This window comes from Anguilla rostrata, chromosome 8 (genome assembly GCF_018555375.3).
Source record: "Anguilla rostrata isolate EN2019 chromosome 8, ASM1855537v3, whole genome shotgun sequence".
In the NCBI taxonomy this organism is placed as follows: domain Eukaryota; kingdom Metazoa; phylum Chordata; class Actinopteri; order Anguilliformes; family Anguillidae; genus Anguilla; species Anguilla rostrata.
Genome location: NC_057940.1, coordinates 5,845,339 through 5,867,068, shown reverse-complemented (window position 1 = coordinate 5,867,068; position 21,730 = coordinate 5,845,339). Strand labels below are relative to the sequence as shown.

Here is a 21,730-nt window from a genome sequence, read left to right as displayed (position 1 = left end):
TTGATTGTGGGAGGAAACCAGAGTACCCAGAGGAAACCCACGCGAACACGGGGAGAACATGCAAACTCCATGCAGAAAGGTCCAGGCCAGGATTCGAACCTTATTTCTGTGACACGACAGTACTACCCATTTATGATACATAGATGTAAAATGAAAACGCTCGTCTTACAGGGCCAGGAAAAAAGAACATTTTCACGGTTGAAGGCAAACAATTTTGTATTAACACCGGTGTGAAAAACTAAGACCGGACCAAGAAGCTTACAGTCGGCTTCTCTTACAGCTGACGTCATTCAAAGGCTGACCGCCAAAATAGCATAGGAGTTGGGGGGTTTTAAAAAATAATTTAGGGCTAACCTGCGAGTCGGCCCCCGTGCCACTATTCGTCCATTTTGTCCAGTGTGGGTACCCGTAGGGTTAATGAAAAGACGGAACTCTTGATATCAATTACGCAGAGGAAATAGGGTCTGAATGAATCGTTCTCTCCCTCCCTCTCTGCCCTCCCGCCCCCGTCTCGCGCTCTCCTGGCCGGGCCATCTTTAGATATGTTTTCTCGTTCCCAGGATCGCGTTATGCGTTACCGTGTAACGGTAGGTCAGGGTAGAGTGCATGCATAATAAGCCTAGATATCTTAACCCCTTTGCCGACGTGAATCTGGGGAATAAATGTAAACAAATAATCTAGACGCTAGAACAACGCAAAACAAAGTTCAATCGTAATAGCAACAACAGCCTATTTTAATTATTGCTGCAATTATTATTATTATTATTATTATTATTATGCCAAATTGCAAAAGTCCTTTAAATTCATCCCTGCCCGAAGTCCTGCAATTTGTGTGTCGCTCAACTGCGTTTAATTTTGGTTTAGTTCATAACTCCTCGCTTGCGCTTACTTTATTTAAAGTTCTGAATAGTCCTTAAAAGCAAAAGACAAATAAACAAATAAATAAATAAATATTATGAGGTTATTACCAAAGCGGTAGTTTATTCCTGGAGTTACTTCCTGGAGTTCACCTCAGCCACGCTTGTTCGTATCTGCCTATGATCTCAGCCTTGTTTTCCATCTTTGGAGATCATTCTCGGCCACGACCGAGGGGCGTGTATTTGTAAATAATACATCTTTCTTTCTCTGTGGTTGGGACTTACGAGTTGTCACGTTTTCTGTCGGGGAAAAACAAATCTATGGTTTCAACGTCCATTGTAGTAGCCTGTGTATCACAATATATTTTTCAAAGCGCGGTTGGACCGAAATACAATAATACTGTCGTGGTTATTTAAAATAGCAAATAGCGTTATCGCGCACTGACAGCTATAGGACACGTTCGCTCAACGAATCCGTTCGTATTTCCCCGAACAACATGGTCGGATGGGTGCTGGAGGACGCTGTTTTGTAGCTACAATTTCTTTTGCTTTTTAATATGAAATTTACGTAGTGACACAGGACCTGCACTTCTTTCTTTTTTTGAACGGAGTTGCCGAATAAGAAACGGGAAATGAAGAACAGCGCGCGTGGTGTCATCCTGGCTCTCTGGTTAATTGTGGAGGTGAGTATTGTTTCACGTATTTAGTTTTCGCGTTTTAGTTTGATAAAAGCATACTGCTGTGGGTTATCTTTATTTAAATAGCTATGTGTCATAGTATGTCTTGAGAAACTGAAATTAACGATATATTTTGTTTTGGTAAATTTCTTTTTGCTTCATTAACTCATGTGTGGCAACATTCTGCCTCCAGTTGGATCTCATTTTAAGGATTCCCCCCGGAAGCATCTTTATAATGAACTCATGTAACGGTCTCTTTGAAGAGACGGGACAGTCCGCGTAGAAGGTATTACTTACTGCTAATTTCCTCAGCACATGGACAGTGTTAACTCGTTAATGTAACAACTGGGTATGTCCTGTGGAATTTTACGTAGCCTATCTTGTTAATCGGTACAACAACAATCCAAGTGAAAGGACTACCCTATGTAATATGTTTTTGCTGCATTTACTTTGCTCTTTGTTAGTCATCCCACCGGCCCCACCACCCCACCCGCATATAGTTATCCTGAATCAGCAGAGTCCTGTCACTGCTGATTCCTACGACCGAATTACTTTAGTACAAGAAGTGCCACACACGCACGCGCGCACGCGCATACTGTACACATACCACACCGGATGGGGGTCCCCAGAGGTTCCTCCTCCAGAATATCAATAAATAAACAAACCAATAAACAATTTGCTTTAGTACTCTCAGATAAGCCTTCTGTCTTCAAACACTCACACACACAAACACACATTCTCACACACGCACACACACACACACACACACACTTCAGTACTCTGGGGAAAGTTTGATGTCACATTGCCCACACAGCAGAAAATCAAAATCAAAATGAGAAAAAAAAAAGTTTTATTGTTAAGTTTAAGACAAGTTGTTGTTTGAATTTTACCTCATATACTAATTTATAGTGATCACTTAATTACTCATAGCCTTTGGTAGTGAGGACTTGGCTTCTTCGTTGTTGTTTTATCCTGAGATGGTGAGTGATAACGGCACGTGATCTTATTTGTGTTTCATTTTGTAACACTGCATGTTAAAACTATCTGACGATGCAGTTGGTGCATCAGCAGGCGTTCTCATTTTCGAAAAAGTGCGATTCAGAAACCATTTTTAAAAAAACATCGTCAGGTCGTATCCCGAAGTGCCATGTGACGCCTTTCCTTATTCTCAGTATGCAGGCGGACCAGTTGTCGCGGTCTCTCTTTTGGGTTTGTTTTTGAGAGTCCGCGTGGCTGTGTTTTTTTGGGAAAATCGATTTACCGAGGCAACACACTGCACTGCACGGCAAAAAAAAACTAAGCGTGCGCAAAATCCCTTCTCTGTCTGGCATACCGAGGAGGAAATCGGATGTTATTCTTCAGAAACCGCGGTGCTGTGAACCTGCGAACATTGTGTTAAAGGTGACAAACTGTCTGCAACTTTTTCTCAGTCCAGAAGATGGCACAGAGGCAGGAACAAAGGGCAGTGGCATTAGTTTGGGTGCAGATCAAGCTTCAAAGATGGGAAGAGGTATAGCTACAAGTTCAACTGTAGAGCTGGGCCTAATTAGCCAGGACATCTGTTGACAAATGCCTTACGGTCATTAATCTGGTGCGATAGGATTGGCCGGAAGCAAAGGTAGAATGTAGCCAGTCGGCATCCTGGTTAAGTTATTACTCTTGTGCCTATGAGAGAGACTTACACAGGAAATCTAAATACAGTCTTAAGTTTTACAAATGAGTAAAAAAAAAAAAAAGTAAGCTTTGTAGGCATCGGCCAATCAAATGATAATAAATTATGCTACGTAATGTCCGTAGTTGATTAATGAGCTATAGCATGCCTTGTTTGTTTCGGACTCTGGCGGAAGTGACACATTAATTGAGCTCTGATTAGCCAGTGTATGGTAGCCATCTTGCAGCTAATGATAAATCGCTTTGTTCCTCCTAACGACCTTTAGGCTATTGTCTTTTAAAATGTGGATCTGAGTAAAGTTCCCAATACAGTTAAATGCAGAAGTATTGGGACAGTGGCAGTTGTTGTTTTTTTTGTCTCTGTACTCGATTACTTTGGATTTTAAATAAAACAATGAATATGAGGTCAAAGTGCCGGCGGGCAGCTTTAATGGGAGGTATCTGTGGTGGTGCGATGTGTCAGCATAGTCATATTCAAGCTGCATAACATTGTTTTTTTTTTTATTTGTGGAAATCTCTGGTTGTAGTCGAGCTGCGGTACTGGCAGAATAGGCTGCTTGGAGCCACAGGGCCTCAAACTGTTGAGTAGGGTCCTGGAACATGAAATGTTACACTGTAATATGTCCAGTGTTAATTCAGCTCTTAACAGAGTAAATACGAGTCCAAAAGGGACCATATGTACTCTGTGAGAGTTGATTTAACACTGGACATTTTGCTGCACACTTTACTGCGCAGAGCTCCAGAACAGCAGTGCGGACCGGTGGTTTCGTTACAGCACGTTGCATAGGGACCGAAAGATTGCACAGTTGAACTGCAGCAGGTGTACCACTAAGGTACGGTACATCACTGTGGTGCTGGTTTAATTGCGGTTTACCCAATTTCGATTCTGGGGGGGTTGGCAGCGGTGTGTTGCCATGGCCATAGCTCAGGAGGAGACGATTGTTGGCAGTGGTTCAAACCCGCCCTGGGCGTGTCGAAGTGTCCTGAGCAGACACCTAACCCAACTGCTCTGGCAATAGAGCATCATGTAAGCGTTGGATAAGCGCTATATAAATCAGTCCATTTACCATTACCATGGGAGGACATTACATTAGCGTGTGTAAGGGTACACGGTGGTCCGGGAGAGCCGCTAAAGAGATTAAAAGGAGCGGGCGGTCGTAGCGGTGGAGTTTGAAGAGCGAACCGTTCGCGGAGCTGCCGTTCACCGAGTCGGTTCCTCCTTCGCCGAGGGACCGCGCTCACCGGAGACAGACTGTGACTCCAGCCCTCGGAGGCTAGCGGCTAGCGCCTAGCGGCTAGTGTTACGTAAGCCGCAGCAGCACCGCCTCCTCAGCCGCGAAACTGACGGTTTGGGAGGTGGAAGGACGGTGACCTAGATCTGCACGAACAGGGAGAGCGTACGCAAAGGTTACCGCCTCGTTTGAGCTTTAAATATAGCGTAGCGTAGCGTAGCACGTCTGTTCAGACGCGTCACGTTTTTGTGTTTCTCCCTTTAGTGACGGGACAGGGGGGATTAAGGGGGTCGGCGCATTCTCCGGACTGTCGTCCCGTATTACCGAAACGGACCGCTGAGAGCCGGGCTGGCACCCACGCGGAAGGTTTTGGGGTTTTTTTTGGCTCTCTGGCCTAAACTCCCCCCCCCCCTTCGGCGGCCCGTGCTCCCATGCCAGCGCTGGGCATTGTTCATTCTACTTGTGGCAGCACGGTGACAAACAGACCATTGTTGCCCTCTGAGTGTGCACCACACTGGGAGGGGTCTGCGACGGGGGGGCACGAGGGGGGGTGGGGGTATTGAGTAGTTTCCTTGGCGCACCATGTGAGTGCACACCACTCAGTGAGTGAAGACCCTGGCCAGGGCTTTGGTCACGGCGTGGGGAGGGGGGGGGTAAATGAGGGAGGGGGTGGTGTGAATGGGGGGGGGGCGTATATGGGTACTAAGTAGTGAGTTGTTTCCTTGGCACATCCTGTGAGTGCACTTCTCCATGACAGCAACAAGCTCCTGCCTCTACTCTGTTCTCAAGCATCCACATCGAGAGTGTCGGCGACTCTGATGAAAACAGGGCTTGCGTTGAAACGTTAGTCTGTTTCGCAATAAAGCTGACTATCCATGAGCTCCAGACTGAGTCCTTCATCTCAGGCTGGTGTCCAGTTTCCGAGAAGCACCTGACAGACAGTGGCAATTCTAGGATCATTTCAATGGGGTGGGGGGGAGGGGGGAGGGGTGGCTCATGGGAAATCAGAAAATTCAGTCAGTAACAAATTCTGTTAGAAATGAAAATTGGCTTACGGTGCATTGTATTGGATAACTGTTTTGCATGGATAGAACAACGCATCCCCTCCGGCCTGTTTTCCCGCCTTCGTGTTTCCTGGCCTGTTTTCGTTCCTCCGTGTGACAGGGGTGACATTGTGTGTGTGCTGAGTGACCATTGTTTCTGCTGTCATGGCTTCGCGGCGCGGCGTGGCGCATGTACATGCACACACACACACACACACACACCGCCCCGTGCCGCCAGACCAACCGCCAGGCGCCTCCGTCCGCCGTCTCTGAATGCTCTGTGTCTTCCGCCACACACACTGGCTCTATTGTCAGCCGCGCACGGCTTCACAGCCAACAACTCTGGCCCGTGGCAACGGGCTCACGCTCGGCGTGACTGTCACCTGGCATGACTGTCATATGGTGCGACTGTCACCTGGTGCGCCTGTCACCTGGTGGGACTGTCACCTGGTGCGCCTGTCACCTGGTGGGACTGTCACCTGGTGCGACTGTCACCTGGTGCGCCTGTCACCTGGTGCGACTGTCATCTGGTGCGCCTGTAACCTGGTGGGACTGTAACCTGGTGGGACTGTAACCTGGTGGGACTGTCACCTGGTGGGGCTGTCACCTGACGTGACTGTCACCTGGTGTGACTGTCACCTGGTGCGACTGTCATCTGGTGCGACTGTCACCAGGTGCGTCCACGTCAGAATTTCAGATCCTGGACAAGGTGAGGAGGCACGCTCGCCCCCACCTTATTCTCTGCCTGCAGGTAGGATACAGGTATGATACACAGGTAAGACACGGGAAAGGGGCACCACGTCCATCAGCATCAGAGGCAAAACCTGCGTTTGTTCGCCTGTCCCAGGAAGTGAGGTCAAAGAAACTCATTTCCTCTGTCCCCCGTCCTTCCCCAGCGCTAATACTGACAGGAACGAGGACCCCGAGATGACCACCTTTTTTTAAAAACGCAAAGTCAGCCCAGAAACCGCCACTCTGTCACAGAACAGGCAGGTTCGAGTGCGTCCGACACACAGTCCCGTCCGTCTCTGCAGCCTGTTGCGAAAATCTTATTAGCCGAGGTTACATTTGTTCCGCAGATTGAGCGGCTCTCCTGCATTATGTAGCAGCTAACGCGGCGTGCCAGGACTGCGATGGAGCCAATCGCCCGGCTCTCCGGTCCCAGCGAGCCTTCGTTGCGCCGCTATTATCGCGGAGGCGCTCGTGAGAATACATGCACGTATGCAATTAGCCTCGTAGCCGTTAGCTTGAATGAGAAATGTGGCGCTACGCTGGAAGCATCGTCATCGCCATCTATCTCATCAAGCAACAGAGCCGAAACAAGGATACCGGATGCCCCTGGGTTTGATGCCCGACACAAATGGCCTTGGAACGCCATAGAGTTGGAGAACGCGGCTGCCTCTTCCCACAATGCATTGGATTTACGTGGGAAGACTGAGAAAGTATGAAATGTTGTGCAAATATTGCCAGACATAGACACCTGAATCAGAATTTAAATAAAAATGCCTTCTTTGTTGATGCGTAAATTAGTTGTTGCTTAGAAAAAAAAAGACATATAGTACTGTGTATTTTTGGAGATTTCATCCATTTTAATGAATTTAACATTCACAACAAAACTTTGACCCTGAACACAGGTTGAAGCTGTAAAAATGAAACATATTTAAATAAACATTATTATGCTACGACCGATCGTGGACAGAAAACACTGTGGGGTTAGTGAGTCTTATTTTAGAGCCAGTTTAACATGGGAAGTAACCCTGTAGCTGTGCATCCCTGTGTCCATGTGTGAGCTGCTTGTCTCAGGAACAAAGACTGTCTGACCCCCAAGTGTGACTTTTCAACACTTTTCCCTGAGGAAAGTTTAATTGGATCCTCATTTAAAGTCTCCAAACTCCACGAAACTAGCCAAGCCATTACACAGGCAGCAAATTGGTTAAGGTTGTCAAATTCCCAAGTATTACTCTATGCAGTTTGCCTCTAAACGTAGACATTTCTTCCCATGAAATCCAACTCACTTTTTGCACACTTTACCCTTTTGAAGAGTAGGTCTTTTGAAAAGCTTTTTTCAAAAGTCGGTGTTCTTGCTTTCAATTACCAGTACAGTATTGTTACATCAGTGTTAGAATGTTCGGTTAAGAATACTCTAATCACACATTTGTGACCTCACACCTTAAAGCAGTGGTTCCAAAATATTTTGTCCTTTGGTATTCAGAATTGTTTTTTAGGGCCAACAATTCCCCGACAACTTTGGCTCTGCTTGGATGCCGTTTACTTTTCTATTGGCTTCTATCGGAATTTTTTTACATTCAACCCACAACCCTCAATGTTTCTGTGTTAAGCCAACCAGTCCGCGGTGCAGAGACTGATAGGTGTGTGTCTGAACGCTTCAATGCTCAACGCTGCCATGCCCCCTGCCCTCCAGAGGCTGTTTGTGTCAGACTGGCAGGAAGAGGACACCTCTGGGTGTCTCAGTGATGATGATGTCTCGCTTTTCCACACAGCAGTTTTTATGCAGATGTGCGAAGAACAACTCCCACAATGCACTATTATAGTGTGTGTGTGCATGCGTGTGTGTGTGTGTGTGTGTGTGCGTATGTGCGTGTGTGCGTGTGTGTGTGTGTGTGTATGTGTATGTGTGTGTGTGTGTGTGTGTGTGTGTGTGTGTGTATGATGGTTGTTGGTGTGTTTGCGGTAGTGATGTCGTGTGCTGTGCGTGTATGTGTGTGTGTGGTGTTTGGTGTAGTGTGTGCGTGTCGTGTGCTGTATTTTATGTGTTGTGTGTAAGTATAATCGCAGGTATTTGGGCTTTTTTTGGAGGCAATTCAGATTAAGTGCCTTGCTTAGGGGTGCAACAGCTGTGGGGTTCTGGGATCATTAATGACTGAACCACATTTTTGTCATTTTTTCCATTTTTTTTAAAATTGTAACAATAGATATAATGGCAGATTTTATTTTTTTGGTCATGTGTCTAATTTTTATTTCTGACCTCAGCAGTAACTCATGGGCGCCATAATCCTTTTATTGCTCAGTTAGAAATTAAAGATGCATGATGAGACGTAAACCTGTCATTTGCTGGTAACAAGGTACCCGTTCTACTACACTGTAGTGTGATGGGTAAGGAGCTGGTCTTGTAACCTAAAGGTCACAGGATCCATTCCCAGGCAGGACACTGCCGTTGTACCCTTGAGCAAGGTACTTAACCTGACATTGCTTTGGTATATGTCCAGCTGTGCCGTGTAAAAAATTGTGTAAGTCACTCTGGATAAGAGCATCTGCTAAATGTCTGTAATGTAATGTAATGTAAATCCCCCTATTTCCATATAGGCGATGATATCCCAGATGGATATTAATGTTTCATCGCAGTCCAGACAATAATATCTCTTCAGAAGCACTGGCTCAGAGGGAAGGCGTTTTTATCTCTAGTCCCCTCTGTGATTTACGCGTAGATTTTACCAGACCGGTGGAAATGCACTAAAGACCTCAGAACCTTTCAGATGGGTTGTAAAACATTTTTTCCAGGCCCTGCGATTGCTTTGTTATCCTTCCTACACGGTAAAATGTCCTACACGGTGTTAATTCGACACTTAATAGATGACATTTGGCTCCCACTCTAAAATGTGTTTAATTTAACGTGTTTAATTCAAATGTGTGTTGAATTAAACACGTTTTAAGTTTAATTAACACTGGGCATTTTACTGTGTATGATCTGCTGTGTGTTCTCATCCCAGACCGGGCAGGCAGATAGCAGATAGCAGGTAGCAGGTGTGCAGTCAGATTCTCTGTGGAGGCAAATAGCGATTTTTTTTCCAGCGCTGTTGCATGTTATAAATACACTAAGAGAAGGCCTGGCAGCTGAGCTCTGATTGGGTGTGATCCCTCCTCAGCTCTCTCCTGGAGGAAGCCTTTCGTGGCCATTTGCTGCTCGGGCCCCTGCATTATTAATGCGCCTCCCCCACATTGATTTGAATGTCTTCATTTCATCCTGCGTTATATGCTTACTCTCTCTCTCTTTCTCTCTCTCTCTCTCTCTCTCCATCCCTCTGTCTCTCCCTCTCTCTCGCTCTCCATCCCTCTGTCTCTCCCTCTCGATCTCTCTCCTTCTCTCTCCCCCCCTCTCTCTCTCTCTCTCGCTGTCTCTCTCCTCTCTCTCTCCCTCTCGCTCTCTCTCACTCTCTCACTCTCTCTCTCTCCCCCCTCTCACACTCTCTCCCCCCTACTTCTCTCTCTCTCTCTCTCTCTCTCTCTCCCCCACCCTCTCTCTCACTCCCTCCCTCACTCTCTCTCTTTCTCTCCATCTCTCTCTCACAGTGCGTTGATGCCAAGAAGTACTGCTGGTATTTTGAGGGAGGCTACCCCATCTATTTTATGTAAGTATAAATGAACTGTTAGTGGGTAAGCAAAACAAGTTTTTCTTCATAGGCTGACACCCTAAGTAAGCCTTTTCCAACAATTAACCTGTATGCATCAAATATTTGTCTCCAGATTGTAGCTTGAACCTGATGTTTTCTCTTTCTTTTTCCATGTATACCCAATGCGAGTATATATTAAATGGTGGTCATGAAGATTGGAATATAAATCATGATTGAAAAATGCCCGTGAGAATTGTTCAGTTCATTTTCAGTTAACTGATTTTACTGATTTAAAAAGAGGTTGACTGCATCCCTGCAGCATGCAAAAAAGTTACTGACACTGCATATATTACAGCAATATTAATTAATATATCCCCCATAGAAATGCTCGGCATTCTCTATATAAAGTAAGTAATATTGCATATTTATATTATATGCAGGACGTGTTGACATATTGGTGTCACCAATTTACAATTTAAATAACATTACAACTTCATCATCTTCCCGGAGTGAAACCACACTCCCGTTCTCATTTTAGCTGATAAATCTGTGCTGTCTGGCAAGTAATGAGTGAATTAGTGAAAAACATTTCAGCACAGGACATTCCAACCCTTCAGAGAGAGACCAAGCTGGCAAATTTGTGGTGGTCGTCGGGGAGAGGGGGGATGGGGGGCAGAGGACTCGGGCGGGGGGGGGGGCTGTGGCTTTTGGTTTTCAGATTGCTCATGGCGTCGACAGGAAGAGCCTTTTTATCTGTAGTGAAGGGAGAGGACGGAATCGGAGAGTATCGTCGGTTATGATCTCTGTTTTCAAATTGATGCCGTTTGTGGCAGTTGGAGAAAGGGCTCCTTGGGACTTTTCTCTAACTGGCACCATTTTGCCCTTTTAGCAGTTGTGGGTTAGGGCAGAGGCCTGGAGTAAAGACAACCGAGCCAAAGGCCTGTAGGCTCGACTTGGCTGAGACTTTCGATGGGAGTCCCCCTGGTGTCAGTGAGACATGGAGACGTCTTAAAAACCCACAAAATCTTTGTATTGTTAGAAATTAATTTCAGTGGGAGATTTCCTTCTGGACACAACTTCAAATGTGTTCCTGCAAAACTCCCCTGCGTACATCAGCATGAGGGATCTGCTTCTGCCACTTCCTCCAAAAATAAAAGGACGGAAAACGACATTGACGCTCGGTCGAAAAGGTGCCACCTGTTCAGCACTCCGGAGCGTCACTTTGTCATGTGGCCATGATGACTCAGGCTAGCTCGCGCTGGCCTGAGATGAACCCCTTTAAGGTGAGGGGATGACAAATATGGGATTAGAATGCTCTGATGTCACAATCACTGCCGGTGATGATTGGAAGCCACGGAGTTCTAGAACACTTAAGAAGACTAAAAAAAAAAAAAACATTCCAAAAAAACCTACTCTTCAAAGGGCTTAGCACGGCTATGAGCCTAGACCAGGGGAAGTGCGTTAATGCGCTGAACCCGCCAACGTCCACGCCATTACCGAGAAAACGCGTCGCCATCTTAACGAGCGTTCATCAGCCACGTCATTTAACAGCGCTGGTGTGTTTCCCCAAGTCTGAGGACTCGCTAGATAAATTAATCTCGGTTACTTCCGTTCAATTGAGCTGATGACTGAGTATCTGGCTCCGGATGTGACTGTTTGCTGTGAGTACCTTTGAGAGCGATTAGCCGTTTGAAGTATGTGTGAGCTAATCGATGCATTTTACATCTTAAATTTGAGCTACAAAATGCATTTTGCATTTCTTGCACACAAATTTAATTCCCTTTAATTACATTTGGTTATTACCCTTCAATTAAAAAGGGTAATCCAGATTCATGTTCACTCACAAACATGCGCACACATGCCCATACACACACACACACAAACACTCGCCCACTCACATGCAAACTGCACGCACCTGTATCCACGGCAATAGTAGTAGACACTATACCCTGGTCCTGAGAAGACACCATTATCTGCAGCATGACACCAGTGCCGCCATATTCAGACCAATCAGTGCCTGGACCATTTCAGCTTTTCTGCCCCAGTGCCACAGATTCGACATCGACCTGACGAAATAGTGGGATATCTGCTTGCATCTCTCCTGGACCAAAAGTACAGTGCTTCAGCGTAGGTTTAGTGAATCTTAATGTGAAAATATTTTATATTTAATATATTCGATCAGAAATAGCTAGAAATAGCTGTACAAAATAAGTAATTGTACCTTACTGAACCCGTGTTCAGCAGTTGTCTACGATCATGAAAATGCACTTTTGTACGTCGCTTTGGATAAAAGCGTCTGCCAAATGAATGTAATGTAATGTAATATATTCGATCTTCGCTGCGTTTTTTTTTTTTTTTTTTTTTTTGCAAGATGTATTGCATTTTCTTTTCGGTTGAATACAAAATGAAGGAGGACAAGAGCAAAACGCGACACAAGCGGGGCTCTCTAGGGGGGAGTGGGAGGTGATTTTCGGAGTCGGGTGATGACTCAGCACTCGTACCTCAGGGAGATTAAGCTTTTCATTCTCCTAACAGCTCGATGGCGACGATAAGAGCTAAGATGTTATGTTAGCTCGTAAATCACCTTAAAGCCTAATTTGTCTATTTTCAAATCTGAGGTTGCTGGCCTGTGGAAAATGAAATAAGATTAGAAATGTCCTTGGAGATTTTTTTTATTTTTTTATTATATATATGTTTTGTTCAGAACAAAATATGTCCAATTTCCACCCTAATTTTGGGACGTCCAATTATCTGTGGCTGCAGCTGCGTTCATGTGGAACCCCACTGACGATTTTGGGAGAGAGGTCTTTCGGATGAGACGTCAAACCGAGGTCCTGACTCACTGTGGTCATTAAAGACCCCATGACACTCTTGGCGAAGAGTAGGGGGTTCCCCCGGTGTCCTGGCTAAATTCCCAACCTGGCTTTCTAAGCCTAATTATCCCCTGATTTAATTGGCTAAAAAATGTTCTCTCCCTCTCCACCTCAGCTAATGTCCGGTGAGCGTTCTGGCGCAAAAATGGCTGCCGGGCATCACCCCTGCGGTGGTGGGTGAGGGGAGTTCCCGCTCACCACTGTGAAGCACTTTGAGCGTTCAGAAAAAAAGTGCTATATAAATGCAATCATTCATTCATTCATTCATTCATTCAGAGTGTAGACATCCGCAGTTCTCGTCCGAAATACTTGGTGCCGCCAAGTAGGGTGGAGTTGGCGAAAGACATGCGGTCCACGGGCCCCGATCAACCAGCTGGGGGCGCTAGATAGCGATGAATCACGGACTGCCTGAACCCTCCAATGCCCCGAGCAACACAATCTCCGATTGCGCGTCCCCCAGTGGAGCTACTGGCCACAGCTGGCACTGGCACAGTCCGGATTAGGCCGGGCGGACGCTATATGTTTTCTTTTTTTTTTTTCTCACTGGTCAGGACATCAGGAGTTCGGATGCCCTCTGACCCCTAGCAAGGTCAGACTGTGACAACCGATCAGATGATACCATAGACAATATGAGCTCCTGACCAGACCAGTCCTTCCCACTATTTGGGGGCCATTAACCATCTCTGGTTGCCTAGCAATCTCAACGTGATTTCACACCATGAGGAGTGGATGTTGAATCTTGGCATAATTACCTGTGTTTTTTTTTTGTGGAGAAACAGATCTCTTGAGTAATTTTATAGCTGCACCGTTAAAAAAAGAAAAAGTTAATTAAGCGTGGACAGTTAGAACAGTAATTTCGCTGTGCTTTACAGGCCTTCACACAGTGTAAGAACAGCAATATAATCATATTTCTGATTCTTTGCCACAACTCAACTAGATTGTCTTCTTTCTCTTTCTTGTGCGCAAATGTTTTGAAGCCATACTTGTGCAGTTACAGATCAGATACAGTTAGCAAAGCACTGTGGGAAAAATGTCATACATGGAGCCACCTCCTGATTGGTGCGCGTGGCTGCTATCATTAAAAGGCATTCAGGTATTAGTTTCTGATGCTTGAAATATTTTTTTTTAAATATCTGCTGGTGATATGGATTGGGTGACAGGTGCTGCCTGGATTTGCCTTTGAAGCAGCCTAATCTTCAGCACCTGGACTAGTGGCTATCAGATGTGGGCTGCTGTATGAATGAGTGAATGAGTTAGTGAGTGAGTGAGAGAGAGAGAGATGACAGAGATTTTTCTTTGGATTAACGAATGTCACGACTGTTGATGTAACTGCATCAAAAACAGCCTTTGCCAGCTAGAACTTTCGCGTGGTTTGTCAAAATCCACCATCACAGGGAAATGTCACAGAGCTTTGAGGTCTCCCTTTAATCTTCAAACAAGCATTTGGTTCGTAAGCAGGCCCTTTCAGTGTCTGAACGCAGTGGCTTTGACTTCAGGAAATGATGGTTTAACCCTTTAGAGTGTAAGATCACATCACAAGTATGCGAGTAGAATGTTCCTAGCTGAACATTCTAATGCTGATGTCACAATCACTACTGGCGCTTAATAGTACTTAGTGATGAAAATGCCCTTTGCAGTACACACGCTCGCGTGCTCTTGGCTCACAAGACGACATGAACCTTCAGTCCTTCCAGGCTTGGGCATCCACTGCACTGGACCCTCCTCAGCTCTCTCCTGGAGGAAGCCTTCATGGCCATTTGCTGCTCTGGCCCCTGCATTATTAATGCACCTCCTCCACATCGATTTGAATGTCTTAATTTCCTGCATTTTATGCTTACTCTCTCTCTCTCTCTCTCTCTCTCACTCACTCACTCTCTCCCCCTCCCTCTCTCTCTCTCTCTCTCTCTCTCACACTCTTGCTCCCTCTCTCTCTCTCTCTCTCTCTCCATCTCTCTGTCTCCCTCTGTCTCTCCATCTCTCTCTCTCTCTGTCTTTCTCTCTCACTCTGCCTCTCTCTCTTTATTTCTCTCTCTCCTGCTGATAAGCCTGCACAATACCTGTCTTAGGAAACAAACAAACAAACAGCCTCCTGGTTTTGAACATGAATCATTAACTACTGCCGCAGAGATGTTTTTTTTTTTTTAGATACATTTTTTTGCACATTTCCTCCGTGTTTCAGTATGCCACGAAGCGCATTGGGAAAGCTGTTTAAATGCCACTGCCTCGTTAAGCATGAAACGCTCCCATGTAATTACAGCTAATTACAGCAGTCATACTGGCTTTTCTCGTCTATCTCCGTTCCCAGGAAGCTGGTTAGACAGTCAATGACGTACCGCTCAGCCATTATCCACTCGTTTGCTTGCAGTGGTGAAACAGGTGGCGCAGCGTTAAGGAGAGAGCGCTGCACGGCGATGCCTGACTAGCTGGAAGTTCGATACTACTACTGAAAGCCTTTTCTGTCTTTCCAGTTGTGATTTCTAAGCGCTGAATGATAATTAACTGCAGGTCCGTTCTGTGGGATTGTTCCTGAACACTTAAACTTGTTGGATGCTTGTTGTCTGAAAAGCAGTTGGAAGTTTGGTTCGTTGGAACGCGTTGCGTGGTAGGGGGTGTGTTAGTGCTGGAAGTTGTTATGAAAGGGTAATAAGGCATTTTAAATATCTAGACATTCTACACAGAATGCATCTAGATAATGCTAGACATCGATATGCTATCTAGATGTCTGAATATCCTGATTATCTGAATGTGGCCTAAAGTCCTTGTCCAAAACACCATCAGGAAAACAATCTGTGTTCAAAACAGAAGCCACACAGCGTGAGTATCACCATGATTGGACTGGCTAGCCTTGATGTACATAAACTATGTAAATTAAATATGAATACATTATGGACCTGATTTACTGTGACGTTTACCGTGTGCAAAACCTTTTAGCACACGCAAAACCAATAAGGTGGCCAATGATTGGTCATGGTGTTTGCTTTGCACCAGTCATTGGTTGTTTTTTTGTTTTCACTATTAGTGGGCAAAACGGTCTCACTCTTGCTAATGGTCTTAGTAAATCAGGCACTATGTGCGAACTAATTTTTGTTTGAACTTGAACTTGTATGGCAATTCAATCAAATCTAATTGTTGCACATATTTTTCCTATTTTTACCAGTTTAACTAATTTCTCTGCCCTTTCCAGTACTGAATTGTTCAGTGAGATGGAATTGGATTCTTGACGCGACTGCACCGGACAGGACTGAACGGCTTGCTCACTGAGACTCTGTGGAACGTCTAGCAGCACGCTGACCCTTTTCATTTCAATAATACAAAACCTTCAAACTGTTTTGTGAAGTAAATTAAATGTGCAATGAAGTAAAACAAGGTTATGAGAACAGTTGTTTTGCTCTTGATATGCCATGGTGAGGCGTGGAATTTTAAACCGTCGATGCTGAAGCTTTTCAGTCCGCCGCTTTTCAGACTACCACTTTTCAAAAGAACAAAAGCACATTCTCGTTGACCGAATGTCTGACAAGTGAATGTTTCTGGAGACACATTCCGTCCCCAAAAAGAGAAGCGATATGACCTTAAATATCCCTTTTAATCAAAAGTCCGAGGGGTTCCATTGCCAAGTTTTTAAAAAATTTCGAATGCAAGTTAATGGACGAGATTTCTCAGTGTCAATGAGTTCTGCGAACGCTTCCTTTTATTTCTGGGTTTTGCGCGGTGGCCGTCCGCGCCGCTGCGATTCTGTGCGTGAGGGTCACGATTTTCCCTCCAAAAATCTTTCGAAAATGAGCTGAGCAATAACACGTTCAAAGTTTCTTCCAGCAAAAAAAAAAAAACAAAGCAAAAAAAAAACATCGTCATAGTTCAACAACAGTTCACTAGCTAACGTAATCAATTAGGCTACCTAACTTGTGACCGTTGTGATCGTTTCGGGCTAATGCGAAAATTAACGTATGACCTTGAGATAACGGGATAATAATTTTTTTTTTTAAAGTGCAACCTCGCCCGCTCTCAGCTTCCGTACACAGCCAACAGGTGGGAGTGCTGACGTATAGGCCTAAAGGCCGGTCCATTTAAAGCAGTGGTCTCCAACCCTGGTCCTGGAGAGCTACAGGGGTCTGCTGGTTTTCACGGTGACTCTGCACTTCATGAATCAATTGGAGCGGTTGATCACACAGTTAACTCAACTCACCGGGTGTCATCGGGGTCTCAACTGGGTGCTGATTTTTAAGGTGAAAACAAAAACCAGCAGACCCTGTAGCTCTCCAGGACCAGGGCTGGAGACCACTGGCTTTAAAGGCTTGCCTGACTAAATATTTTATCTGGGTTGCGCTGGTGCTGTGCCACAGTAGGTGGATTGTAACGTAAGTTACATAACACACCAGGATAAGGTTGGCTGTGATGTGATGTCTCGCGTGTTTTGGTAAATGGTAAATGGACTGCATTTATATAGCGCTTTTATCCAAAGCGCTTTACAATTGATGCCTCTCGTTCGCCAGAGCAGTTAGGAGGTTAGGTGTCTTGCTCAAGGACACTTCGACACGCCCAGGGCAGGGTTTGAACCGGCAACCCTCCGACTGCCAGACAATCGGTCTTACCTCCTGAGCTATGTCGCCCTATGTCGTTTTCAGATGCCGGTCTTACGAGGACTGCTGTGGAACCCGGTGCTGCGTCAGGGCCCTCTCCGTCCAGAGGCTATGGTACTTCTGGTGAGTGCGACAATCAGAGATAATTCAAATCGACCAGTGAGACCCCCCACACTGAGCATTCCATCCTTTCGCCATTAAGGAGTTCCTGTTTCCTGTAAAAAAAATCTTGTTTGTAGCTTGTTACAGCACATGTGGGTAAGCACACCATATTTTTAAATGTCGATTTCGAATCTTTTTTCCTTGTAACACATTTATGCTGATAGACACAGCAGGAAAATGAAATCAAATGAAATTATTTTAAATGCAGGAAAATATGTAGAAAAACAAATCGACAACTAATAGTATTCATATTTTTAAAACGTATTACATTTAAGTTAACATATCTGATATTATCCGGTATTGGCTATTCAATAATTACATTACCTGTACATATTTGCAGAAACACTGACACTGACTGACGTGCTATAGCATTTCCAGTAGACTTTTCATCTCTGAAATACTGATCTGCACATCCTCAGCTTTGGTGCTGATTCTGGGAGATGTAGTCCTTTCAGTATTCAGCTTCATGCACCTCACCTTTTTTCAGTGATGCTGGGACACGTAGTTCCACACACCCCCCCAGCTCTCACCACCAGGATATTGCTAAATAATTGAATTCCTCTCCATTTATCCCTTAAGGAGTAATCCCTTTAAGGAGTACATCAGCATTTGAATGTTCACTTAAGAACATTCTAGTGCTGATGTAACAATCAATCGCTGCTGGCAATTGAAAGCAATGGAGTTCTAGAACACTGGCTTGGAATTTTGGAAGAAAAAATACCAATCCGGAGCACTTGCTCTTCAAAGGGTTAATTCCTGTCTGTAAGTGCTTAGGCACCAACAGTTTCTATCTGTCATCTGTCACACTCGGTTCCCAGAGGGCCAGTGTCTATGTACTGGTTTATTGTTACTAGCCAAATAGCCTGGTTTAATTGGGCTAATTAGTTAATTAGATCAAAACTTGACTAACTGACGCTGATTGGTTTCATAAAATCCCTGAGGGCGGGCATGCAAACTTCAAGTTGAATGTATCGTCCCATTACAACATGCTAACCCAAGGAGATGATTCAGCTGCTTAACAAATTAAGAGCGGAATTCAAAAATCAAAATACAGACCAGCTGTATAGGAAGTGTACGTCTGATTCTCAAGATCTGAGGCACTGCCTTCTAAAAAGACACAATATCCCGTGATACAGAATAAGAGACAGACGATGAGCTACGAAGACTATAAAAGACTGGGACGAGACCAGAATGTAAATATTAAATATTAGCATATTACAAGCAGAGAGGCAAGTCAAATTACATTAATCTGTTTACTCTGTTAGTCATTGTAGTACACACTTGTAGCAACTGAGCTGTTGAATTCCGCTTGTGTGGAACTGAACCATAATGATTTTTGTAAATTTGCCTTCTTCACGCTGAAAGAGCGCTCTTCTCTTCTCTTCTCTTTTTAATAGAGCTGGCACTTTTTAATAGAGGGAAATTAGGAGCGCGCACACTGTCTCTTTTTCCAGAAGCACAAGACTCCCGCTTTGCCGCAGATTCCCATTCCCATTGATTCCCCATTTGAGAATTCCAAAATTGGGTGAATTTTGGTCTCCTGCACTGCTGAGGGTGATCACGCATTAAAATGGCACCCAAGAGGTGCTAGGTTTGGGTGGCACGGTGGTACAGTGGCACTACTCTGGGTGTAATAACACTACGTGGGCAGCACTGTCGTCACATAGCGAGTAGGTCGTGAGTTCGAATCTCGGCTTGGGGCCTTTCTGTGTGGAGTTTGCATGTTCTCCCCGTGTCTACGTGGGTCTCCTCCGGGCGCTCCGGATTCCTCACACAGTCCGAAGACATGCAGGTTAGGCTAATTGGAGATTTTAAATTGCCCATAGGTATGAGTGTGTGAGTGAATGGTGTGCCCTGCGATAGATTGTCGATCTGTCCAGGGTGTATTCTTGCCTCTCGCCCCAATGCATGCTGGGATAGGCTCTAGCACCCCCCACCCCGACCCCCCCCCACGGTCCTGCCCAGGATGGGCGGGTTAGACGATATATGGACTGAGGTGCCGTTTCTAATAAAGCTGTACAGCCCAACACAGAAGCTCTCTCAGGCATCCGGCCACTCAAGCAGCTTCTGTATTAAAATGTATTAAATCGCTTCGAGCGCTTTTAACCGCAGTCCCAGGACAGCCGAGGGAGGGGCGAGCCGCGTTAACTTCCTGCAGCGGAACGAGGCCAGCAGCACTAATAAAACGCACTTCCTCTCGGCAACGAGGCTCCGCGTTTCATGGCGTGCTTTTAGCAGTTTTTATTTATTAAATAAACGATATTGCGTTCTCTCTTCCCTTAATTGCCCTGCGGTGAAACCACACGGTGGGATCTGGCCGCAGTCAGGCGAAATGCAGGCCCGTGTTTTCGGCCTTCTTGTGGTATCAGATATAAAGTCCTCAATGATCCCAGGCGGTGCCATCTTAAAGCCAGACAAGCCTTTTTTTTTCAATTTAGCTGTTTTTTTTTTTTTTTTTTAAATAAGGGATTAGAAGGGAATATTCAAGATGCTTAATCTCCTCGGGCTTAGCAAAAGAAGACTTAAATTCGAGGTTTTCACATTCATTGAAGGGGATTTACAAAGAGAATTATTTTCTGTAGCGCAAAGGGGGCATAGGTGGAAATTAGTTCGAGGAAAATAGCACACAGAGCACGTCGCATCAGAATGTATCTTTTTTTAAAGCTGTTAATGCTGTGCACTTATTGTACGTTAAGCACTTATTGTGCGTCGCCTTGGATAAAAGCGTCTGCCAAATGAATGCAATGTAATGCAATATAAGTAATGTAATATAAGGAACAGCTTGCAAGAACACGGAGTTATCGAGTCTAGATGCATTGCCGCACACTCTCCCTAGTTTGTAGAAAGTGGAAAGTGCAGGGCTCACAAAGTAAAAGTGCTTCCGTGAGTTTCTTCCACCCATGAGGTCCGCCAGCAGATTTCCCTAATTAGCTCCACCTCCTAGGCTGAAGGAATTGTGCTAATTGGCAAATCCATTTGACTGGAACAGGATACCGGGGAGGACTTTGACTTCCTGAACCTGCATTTTCCTCCTCTGGATAGATGGCAAGTCTAGATGGGCTTCAGTGGGCTGTTTATAACATCTTGTGCTTTTTTTGTGTAATTCTTAAATATCGTTGCACCAGGAGGTAGCAGGTAGCAGGCTAGCCGGCAGCGCACTCGCTAGAAAGCTAGCTCAACACATGGGGGAGGGGGAGGGGGAGGGGGGGGGGGGGGTGAGGAAAATCGAACCCTTGCCGGAGATGAGCGTAGCCCTCTTGGCCAGTCATTTCAGACAGGCGAACGGTGGGTAGGTTGCATCAGTGGCTGGCCCCGGCAGTGAATTGTGGGTAACAGGCATTGTCTGTTGTAGAGTAGGCTTTGTTTGTCCAGCATATCAGTTCGTGAGTCTGTGTGACCCAAAAAGGAAGATCTCTCTACCATCTTTTGTCACAGAGGGGGGGGACTAAGAAGGCCTGTCTTTGAATACCGGTCAAGGTAAACTGCTATGTACGGGCTTCTCTGAAGGATATTATGATATTATGAGCCCTTTGAAATACAGGCCCTGAATGACAAAAGCGGAGGGGGGCAGAGGGGGGGGGGGGGTCTCAGTGATAGGACTGATATATCTAAACCGCTCTTACAAAAGAGATTTTCTATGAAGTTTATAAGGGCAAGTTAGTTTCTTCGGGTATGCGGGTCAATGCATTTATAACCGCGTTGAGTCCTTATTGTTCATTCTTCTAAGGGAGTCCATTTGTCGTTAGGAAGGCCCTTGATTGAAAGGGATCGTTTTATTGAACAGCGGAGAAGCAGATTTATGAGATTCATTGTGCAAGAGCAGGCCGTGGGTAAACAAGCCAAGCGAAGGTCGCCAAAACTCTGTCTCTCGCACACTGTATCTCTATCGCCCCATCGCTATCTCCGTTATCCTGTCTCCCTGTTCCAATTTATATTTCTTTTTTCTTTTTTACCAGCATGGCAAACGGTGAACACAAAAATTTTCACTTTTGAAATATTTGTCCATTATCGAAGATATGATTGCGGTTGGGAAATAGCACAATGCAGGCATACGGAACGTTATTACGCTATCTCCGTTATCCTGTCTCCCTATTCCAATTTATATTTCTTTTTTCTTTTTTACCAGCACGGCAAACGGTGAACACAAAAATTTTCACTTTTGAAATATTTGTCCATTATCGAAGATATGATTGCGGTTGGGAAATAGCACAATGCAGGCATACGGACCGTTATTGCGCTGAATAATCTCGTATCGCGTGCAGTCCGTGAGGGGGGCGAAGGATGAAGGT

At 45.2% G+C, this 21,730-nt stretch overlaps 1 protein-coding gene across 4 annotated transcripts in view; it reads left to right on the top strand.

Annotated features, from left to right (window-relative positions):
* Positions 1-382: 382 nt before the first annotated feature.
* The window catches only part of LOC135260665 (WW domain binding protein VOPP1-like), a 27,882-nt gene continuing 6,534 nt past the window's right edge, over positions 383-21,730 (top strand). For 2 of the 4 annotated variants that reach the window (XM_064346097.1, XM_064346095.1), the window contains exons 1-3: positions 2,942-3,044; positions 9,789-9,847; positions 17,325-17,402. In XM_064346097.1, coding sequence (XP_064202167.1) covers positions 2,973-3,044; positions 9,789-9,847; positions 17,325-17,402 — 209 coding nt within the window. In that variant the 5' untranslated portion in view covers positions 2,942-2,972. Of the gene's footprint in view, positions 1,541-2,941; positions 3,045-9,788; positions 9,848-17,324; positions 17,403-21,730 lie in introns of those variants that run through there. The other 2 variants (XM_064346096.1, XM_064346098.1) reach the window with 2 other exon arrangements.